Source organism: Palaemon carinicauda, chromosome 20 (genome assembly GCF_036898095.1).
Source record: "Palaemon carinicauda isolate YSFRI2023 chromosome 20, ASM3689809v2, whole genome shotgun sequence".
NCBI classification, from domain to species: Eukaryota; Metazoa; Arthropoda; class Malacostraca; order Decapoda; family Palaemonidae; genus Palaemon; species Palaemon carinicauda.
Window position 1 is genome coordinate 28,454,603 of NC_090744.1, and position 10,000 is coordinate 28,464,602.

Sequence of the window (10,000 nt, forward strand, 5' to 3'; positions counted from 1 at the left end):
TTTTTTTTTAGTGTATACAATTGTCTTGAGGTTTATTACAAACGAAAAAGAGAAAAAAGAAATTGTGAGACGAGGAAAACTGTATACAAGAAGGCCACAAAAACGAAAACATCGTAGCGATGCGAACTATTTTTCAAGGCGGCAAGGCTATTATTATTATTATCATTATTATTATTATTATTATTATTATTATTATTATTATTATTATTACTACTACTACTACTACTACTACTACTACAAGCTAGGCTATAACCCTAGCTGGAAAAGGTAGATACTAAAAGCTTAAGGGCTTCAACAGGAAAAATAGCCCAGTAGGGAAAGGACACAAGGAAATAAATAAACTACAAGAAAAGAATGAATAACCAGAATAAAATCTTTCAAGAACAGTAACATTAGATAAGATCCTTAACATATAAACTATAAAAACTTAAAAAAAAAAAAAAAAAAAAAAAAACGAGAAGAGAAATAGGATAGAACAGCATGCCCGAGTGCACCCCCAAAGAAGAGAATTTTAATCCAAGACAGTGGAAGACTATGGCACAGAGGCTATGGCACTACCCAAGACTAGAGAACAATAGTTTGATTTTGGAGTGTCCTTCTAGAAGAGTTGCTTACCATAACTAAAGAGTCTCATATACCCTTGCCAAGAGGAAAGTAGCCACTGAACAATTACATTGCAGTAATTATCTCCTTGAGCGACGAAGAATTGTTTGGTAGTCTCGGTGTTGTCAGGTGTATAAGGACAGAGGAGAATGTGGTAAGAATAGGCCAGACTATATGATGTATGTGTAGGCAAGGACAAAATGAGCCGTAACCCGAAAGAGGGATCCAATGTAGTATAGTCAGGCCAGTCAAAGGACGCAATAGCTCTCTAGTGGTAGTATCTCAACGGGTGTCTGGTGCCATGGCCAACCTACTACCTACGTGCCTTGTAATTGTAATAATCCCACATTGCTGCTTCTCAAGTGGTATTGATGCAAGAGTTGCTGGGAGTGTAATGCGTGATACAGTTTATGGTGGATGTGCCTACAAAATGTGTACTCCCTTTCCCGTAACATTCAGTACTGGATATGAAATTCCAGATTCTTATATATGTCTTCCTGATGATCACTTTTCCTAACGTATGATAGTGGTATAGAGGTCTCGGACTGTATTTTGATATTTGTAACCGAATCTCTGGACGCAGCCATTCACGGTCCATTCGTTGTTGAAGGAAGGTGTTTCTCTGGATTTTTTTGCAGTTACCTACTTAACAAGAGGCCACCTACAGAAGGCTTTTTTTTTCTTTTGCTATCTTTGATTTACGTCCAAACGATCAACTAATGCAATGTATGCCTTTGCACAACTCCTTCACAGCAGTGTTTGTAAGTGCTCATACATCAGAATTTTTATATCCTTTAGGTCAGTGCAGTTTGAGTAAGATTTATGAAGCGGGTGAGAATGTTCGGTATAATACTGACCCATCGTTTGCATGGAAAGTGAAATGCTTCTATCGTGGATGGTTTTGAGCTTTCCGATGATGAAGATATACTTACAGATTTTATATCTTATTTTGAACAGGAGTTCAGCGTGAAAGAGGGGAACGCAGACCAAGAGTTGAACCTCTTTTTCCATATCAAAATGTGGAATATACATGAACGTACTCTAAATGACGTACAGAGGACAGCAATCATGTGGAAGCTTTTGATAGTGCTATAAGAAGAATATTGCGAGTTGAATGGCAGGACAGGGTTAGAAATTAAACTATAAGAGAGATCACTCAAGTGCCATATGTGGAGATAATGAGGGGTAGATAAAGATGGTTTGGGCATGCTCTTTGCAATCCTCGAGACATTAGTTTACCAAACTTTCAACTGGGCTACACAAGCCACTAGAAGAGTTGGAAGAACTAGGCCTACATTGCTTGAGGACTATAAAGCGTGAAGTAAAGGTTAAGGTTAAAGGTGTCTGGTTTCAGTTCCAGTTCCGTCAGCCGGGCAAGCCCAACCCCCCACTGTGGTGCCCTACCACAGCAGTAGCCTCCCCAGTAAACAGCTTAAACTCACGGCCATGGGCGGGGATCGATCTCTTGCCACGCGAATGCGAGGCAAACACGTTACCACTGTACTAGCTAGGAAACATAGGAAATGATGAATGGAGAAGTATTAATTTAAAAGCTCAAGATAGAGACGACTGGCGAAATCTAACTGAGGCCCTTTGCGTCAGTAGGCGTAGGATATGATGATGATGATAAGAGCGTCGCTAACAAGTATCCATCCAAATTTGTGGGCACTTTCCTCTTCACTCCAAAAACAGGAGGCTCTTACCAAACCTAAAATTATTCATTTAAGACGATACATTTCATAAGATATAATGAATAAATGAATGAAAAAGTAGCATTCATTAAATAAATATTTTGTGGGTGAAATTTTCGTGGTGGAATTGTTTGAGAGGAATTTTCGTGTGTGGAATTACATGCCACAATATTCATCTTGTTAGCTTTCCATCCCGTCGTCCTCCGAATAATAAAAAAGAGAAATACAAAGTCGAATTCCTACCTGCAGGAGCGAAAATTGACTCCAAGACTGTGGCGCTTTCTTTCCTTCGTCATCCTGGAGAGAAACTCGAAAAATCCTTCCGATCTCGATGGCCAAACGGCGACGAATGCCTTGTGCTACGTCGTCTGAAGGAGGACGAGTAAAGATAAGAAATCAATGAGTTCTAACCCAATTGGCCAATACTTAATAAAAAGTAAAACTCTTGATTTATGAAGATTTTTTTTTTTCTGCCTCGCAAATGCCAAACCGCGAATTGATCTACCCATATTTTATGATTTCGTGTCAAACGTTTCTTGTTATTACTGTATTTACTACACGAGATCTCATGCTTACAAGTTCTTGATGGATGACCTCGTTGCTGAATAGACAATTGTTCTTTGATTCCCAAATGACCTTCGATGTTAGTCATTGGAGTAATTGCGACAATTTAGGTAGCTGTGGATTCTCATGTAAAATGTGGTGAATTGGCTTTGTAAATGCAAGCATTTCTGTATATATACAGACACAAGCACACACACACACACACACACACATATATATATATATATATATATATATATATATATATATATATACATGCTTGTGTATATATATATATAGATATATATACATGCTTGTATATATATATATATATATATATATATATATATATATATATATATATATACAGGTATTAGGATGGCCAAGGCACCAGCCACCCGTTGAGATACTACCGCTAAAGGGTTATTGGGTCCTTTGACTGGCCAGACAATATTCAATTTGATCCCTCTCTCTGATTACGGCTCATTTTGGCTTTACCTACACATACACCGAATAGTCGGGCATATTTTTTTCCACATTCTCCTCTGTCCTCATACACCTGACAACACTGAGATTACCAAACAATTCTTTACTCAAGGGGGTTAACTATTGCACTTAATTGTTCAGTGGTTACTTTCCTCTTTGTAAGGGTAGAAGAGACTCTTTAGCTATGGTAAGCAGTCCTTCTGTGAGAAGGACACTCCAAGATCATTATTCTCTAGTCTTTGGTAATGCCATAGCCTCTCTACCATGGCCTTCCACTGTCTTGGATTAGAGTTCTCTTGCTTGAGGGTACACTTGGGCAAGCTGTTCTATATTACTTGCCTTCCTCTTGTTTTTTTAAGTTTGTATTGTTAATATATGAAAGATCTTATTTAATGTTGTTACTGTTCTTGAAATATTTTATTTTGATTGTATTCTTCGCTTGTAATGTATTCATTTCCTTGTTTCCTTTCCCTACTGGGCTATTTTTCCTGTGGGAGCCCTTGCGCTTATAGAATCTTGCTTTTCCAACTAGGTTTGTAGCTTAGCTTCTAATAATATATATATATATATATATATATATATATATATATATATATATATATATGTATACTGTATATATATATATATGTATACTGTATATATATATATGTATATATATACATACATATATATATAGGCTACATATATAGATATATATATATATATATATATATATATATATATATATATATATATATATATATCTATATATATATAAATCTCCGACGTGCTGTTGGTGAGATTTGTTCATAGGGAAGCTTTAAAACCGATATGAGTATATCAAGTAATTATCTCTCTCTCTCTCTCTCTCTCTCTCTCTCTCTCTCTCTCTCTCTCTCTCTCTCTCAATGATTATCGAATGAAACAGTGATTTCTGTGACTTTATGTTTACACTTGCGTTTCACCAAAAAAATAATGCTGAACATGCTCTTTTGCAATCGCCATTAAAACCAGTATAACTTTTTTTCCTACCTAGGGAGAGACCACGCCCACTTGGAGGAATGGACGCCTAATTTTTCTAGACGTTCCATTTCCTTTTGTTTGGTCTTAATGCTTCTCTGTGGAGACGTCAGGAATATTTAATATATGATGAACATTCCTGGATATTTAATTCCTCTGCCGAGGTATTTGTTTATGTGATAAATTATGTATCCCTGATAGCTGCCACACATTTCCAGACAGATAAATTACCTCCATTCATCATTTTTTCTGTATCTGGAAAAATCAGGAAATGCTTGACTGGAAAAATGTTGCAATGGTGTTCCAATTTATTTCTAGCTATAGATACATCATTTATATTTTCATAATTTTCTATATACTATCTTATTATTCATTGACTTTTTTTCTGAATAACAGGACGAGACGGATACAATTCTATTGGAATACATGCATATATAATGAGGAAAGATACCTAACCTTCTTGGGGCTGCCATTAGTTCATTACACGTATGAATATTTCAGCATCGTTCCCATAAAACATTTGGTCTTTGGAACACTACGGATTAACTCGGTGAACTCCAGTGGGCATTAGCAGGAAGCGGTAATACTTTATTATTATTATTATTATTATTATTATTATTATTATTATTATTATTATTATTACTACTAGCTAAGCTACAGCCCTAGTTTGAAAAGCAGGATGCTATACGCCCAGGGGCTCCAACAGGGAAAATAGCCCAGCGAAGAAAGGAAACAAGGAAAAAATAAATATTTTAAGAATGATATTGAAATAAATATCTCCTATATAAACTATAAAAAACTTTAACAAAACATGAGGAAGAGAAATTAGATAGAATAGTGTGCCCGAGTGTACCCTCAAGCAAGAGAACTCTAACCCAAGACAGTGGAAGACCATGGTATAGAGGCTATGGCACTACCCAAGACTAGAGAACAATGGTTTGATTTTGGAGACATTTAGTCTTTGGAACACTACTGATTGACTCAATGAACTCCAGTGGCAATTAGGAGGAAGCGGCAATAGTGTTTTATTAACAGTATAAAAAGACACCGATAAGTTACCTATAATATATATTGATAACTCGAATAAGTCTACTTACTCAGACACGTTAATTCTAATAGTCATGCCTTCTCCCTAATAAGGCTCAATACTACACTTATTGTACATTGTTCCGAGTATTGTTCTTCTGTCTGGTCTTCAGCTGCTGATACCCATCTTAAGTTGTTGGACAGGAACTTACGATCTATTAAATTTCTTATTCCTGATCTATATATTAATCTTGGCACCATCGTTCAATTAGTTCATTATACATGTTGCATAAGATTTTTCAGAATTCTGACCATCCTTTGCATTCAGATCTCCATGGACAATTCTATCCTGTTCGTAATACTAGGCAGGCAGTTAATTCTAATAGTCAGGCTTTCTCCATAATAAGGCTCAATGCTATACAGGATTCTAGAAGTTCTATTCCAGCTGTGACCAAGTTGTGGAATGATCTTCCTAATCAGGTAGTTGAATCGGTGGAACTTGAAAATTTTAAACTTGCAGCAAATGTTTTTATGTTAAACAGGCCGACATAAGTTTCTTTTTATAGTTTATGAAAGATCTATTTTAATATTTCATTTTAAACTGGTTTATTTAAAAAGTCCAATACTTTTCTTGTAGTTATTTCCTTATTTCCTTTCTTCACTGGGCTATTTTTCCCTTTTGGATCCTTTGGGCTTATAGCATACTGCCATTCAAATTAGAGTTGTAGCTTAGCAAGTAATAATAATAATAATAATAATAATAATAATAATAATGATAACAATATTAATAATTTGGCATAGGTTTTGTACGATCGCTTGCCTTTGCAGCCATCAACCACAGTTATTGGCGTTGGGCCTAACCTTTGTCGACACGAGAATAGTTACAGATGGCTTCAAACTGTTGGAACCTAGATATATTTCTACTTAGGCTCTAGAGCCTTTAAATATGCGGCCCCGAGACTAAATAATAAGCTCCCACGAAACATTTGAATGATTGAAGATATTAAGGCTTTCAAGAGGAAACTGAAGACTTTCTTATGTCATGAGTCTTTTGACAGTGACGATTTAACAGTAAATGAAGAACACGAGACATGAAACGTTAAATACTGTGAACGAACAATGTAAAACGACAGTGGAGGTCCTGTAGAGAGTGGGGTTCCCCTGCTGTATGGGACCGGAAAAGCAGCCATCAAAGTAAAGTAAGTAAAGTAATAGTCCAACTGCAAGACAGCAGTTTCTAAAGTCATTGTCAGTGGGCCTTCTAGCCTGTTGCTAAAGAGCAAGACTGCAAGGCATCAACATCAACTGTTCTTTTAGTCACTTCCTACGACACACAGGACGTTCGGTGGTAGTATTCTTACACCCCTACCACAATACATTTTTTCCCATTTATATGTCTGTATCAAAATCCTCATGTATCAACGAATAATTTTCTGAAGTAGTTTAAGTCTATTAGGTCACCAATTAATCATTCTAATAATAATAGAATTCTGGTGATAGCAATGAAAGTAGACCTGATAAACATAAAAAAAAGGTTTAAAGGACGCTCATGAATGGCAGAGGCGAGGGACAGGGGCAATGTCCTAGAGACTGACCATATATGCAAATGATCAGTACCCAAGACCCCCCTCTCCACACAAGCTAGGATTAGGGAGGTCCAGGCAATGGCAGCTGATGGCTCAGCAGGTAGACCTATTGGCTCCCCCAAACCACCATCCTTTGCTCATAAGGATAGTGAGGTTGTAGATCCTACAAGAAACTACCAAGCTTGAGCGGGACTCTAACCCCAGTATTCACGTATTTCATATACTTTTGAGTTTCTATTTTCATCTACATTTTCTTCATATATTTACAAAAGTTTCGCCTCACCCTTTGTCTATTTTCATTAAATCTATTCTTAATTTGCCTTTCATATCTCCTTCTGAAACAACAGTAGTTTCCCTTTCTGATTTTGTGTTAACATTTTTTGCTAACGCCTTTCTTCCATCTTCTCTTTTACTTTATACCTTTTTCTATCTTCGGGATACTGCCTCACCCCTCTCTCTCTCTCCCCTCTCTCACTTTTCCTTCCCTCACTCTCCCCTCTCTCACCCTTCCCCCACCATTCTCCCCTCTCACACACTCCCTTCCCTTCTTACACCTTCCCCTCCCTCACTTTCCCCTCTCTCACCTTTCCCTCCCTCGCCTCCTCCTCCCTCACTCTCCCCTCTCTCAATCTCCCCTCTCTCACCTTCCTTTCTCTCACCTTCCTTTCTCACACCTCCCCTCCCTCACTCTCCCCTCTCTCACTTTTCCCTCCCTCACCCTCCTCTCCCTTCTCTCACTATCCTCTCCCTCACTCTCCCGTTTCTCACTTTTCCCTCCCTCACTCTCCTTTCCCTTACTCTTCCCCTCGCTCACTCTCCCCTCTCTCACCCTCCCCTCTCCCCTCTCACACCCTCCCTTCCCCTCTCACACCCTCCCCTCCCTCACTCTCCCCTGTCTCACCTTCCCCTCCCTCACCTTCCCCTCCCTCACTCTCCCTTCTCTCAATCTCCCCTGTCTCACCCTCCTCTCTCTCACCTTCCCCTCTCTCTCTCCCCTTTCCCTCTCTCACCTTCCCCCCTCTCTCTCTCCCCTCTCTTACCTTCCCTTCTCCCTCTCCCCTCTCTCACCTTCCCCTCTCTCTTTCTCTCTCTCCCCTCTCTCACCCTCCCCTCTCAAGTTCCCCTCTCTCACCTTCCCCTCTTTCACTTTCCACTCTCTCAATCTCCCCTCCCTCACCTTCCTTTCTCACACCTTCCCTCCCTCACTCTCCCTTCTCTCAATCTCCCCAATGCCAATTTAAGTAATCGCCTTTAAAGCCATCAATCAGAACCACTGCAATTTATAACTCAAAATCTGTCTCGCTTTTTTACTTGAAAGATCATTATTTGACCTCATCAAAGACTCCCAACGTCAGGTCAGCATTTAGGATTTTATCTATGTGGTCACGGATATGAGCTGACCTTTTTTTTCATTGGATTTATGGGGGAAGTTAGAGCAACAAAACAGTGGCTTATTTGACTTTTTGACCTTAAATTATAGTTACTTCAAATTTGTGTTGCGACACTACTACTGCAGTTACAATAAAAGTAATAACATCATACACTATTAATTTCATTTTTATTATTATTATTATTATTATTATTGTTATTATTATTATTATTATTACTTGCTAATCTACAACCCTAGTTGGAAAAGCAAGATGCTTTAAACCCGAGGGCTCCAACAGGGAAAATAGCCCAGTGAGGAAAAGAAATAAGGAAATACATAAACCATATACACTATAAGAAGTAATTACCAACAATATAAAGATCAATAACAACTTTTAAATAGAACTTTCATATATAAACATTGAAGAGAGAATAGTGTACCCGAGTGTACCCTCAAGCAAGATAACTCTAACCCAAGACAGTGGAAGACCATGGTACAGAGGCTAGGGCGCTAGCCGCGACTAGACAATAATGGTACGATTTTGGAGAGTCCTCCTAGAAGGGCTGCTTATCCAAAGAGTCTAATAATCATCTAAGCCAAGTTCTTGGTCAAGATATGCCACAACTAGTGCAAAACACGGGCTCTTGCTGTATCAGCAGCCAGCAGAAGCCAGTTCCAGAGAAGAAAACTAAAATGAGGAACTGGTAAAAACTGGAGAAACAATACAAATTTCAGAATTACCCAAAATGGTAAGAAACATATTAATTCAACAAGCAAGTGATATAAAGGTAATCCAACAGATAACTTAATTGCCATTGCTATTGCATTATTATCGTTATTACCACTAATGTAATGTTTTTTTATTGTTTTTATTATTTTATTATTTTAGATATCTTCATTATTTTAATTATTACTACTATTATTGTTATTTTAATTATTATCATCATTATTATAATGATTTTATTTATTTTTAGCCGTGACACTCATTGAGAGAGAATTTACTGAAATACAAATAATAGTTTTTAAGATTTCCGTGTAATTTGAATTAGAGTTTAGTGAAAGATTGAAAAAAGCAAATCAGACAATGGCTAGGTTAAGGAAAATTTGGAAATCAAATCGCCTAAAATTGCATATAAAAATCAGACTATATATCAGTGTAGTGAGATCGGTATTACTCTATGGACATGAGTCATGGTATGACAATGAAACAATCTCCAATAGATTTAGTAGATTTGAGAATAAAGCCCTCAGAAGGATATTGGGAGTTAAATGGCAGGACAGGATTAGAAATGAAACTATAAGAGAGATTACTCTAGTGCCTTATGTGGATGAGATCATGATGAGGGGTAGATGGAGATGGTTTGGGCTTGCTCTTCGCACTCCCCAAGAGAGATTAGTTCACCAAACGTTCAGCCGGGCTCCTCAAGGCACCAGAAGAATTGCAAGGCCCAGGCCTACATGGCTAAGGACTATGAAGCGTGAAGTAGATGATTAATAGAGATGTATTGAATTAAAAGCTCAAGATAGAGACGACTGGCGAAATCTAACCGAGGCCCTTTGCGTCAATAGGTGTAGGAGGAGATGATGTAATTTGTAATGACGTATCATCAACAGCACGTCGGAGATTTACAGGCAATGATTCCAGTCCTCTTAATGACTTGGCTAGTCGGTAATCTTTCATTGTTGTGGGTTTTTTC

General features: G+C 37.8%; 1 protein-coding gene across 1 annotated transcript in view; it reads right to left on the bottom strand.

Moving 5' to 3' along the window:
• LOC137659707 (uncharacterized) overlaps nucleotides 1-9,984 on the bottom strand; it is a 44,354-nt gene extending 34,370 nt beyond the window's left edge. The window contains exon 1 of the mRNA XM_068394528.1: nucleotides 9,852-9,984. Within this exon, the coding sequence (XP_068250629.1) occupies nucleotides 9,852-9,984 (133 nt within the window). The remainder of the gene's footprint in view (nucleotides 1-9,851) is intronic.
• Nucleotides 9,985-10,000: the final 16 nt, after the last annotated feature.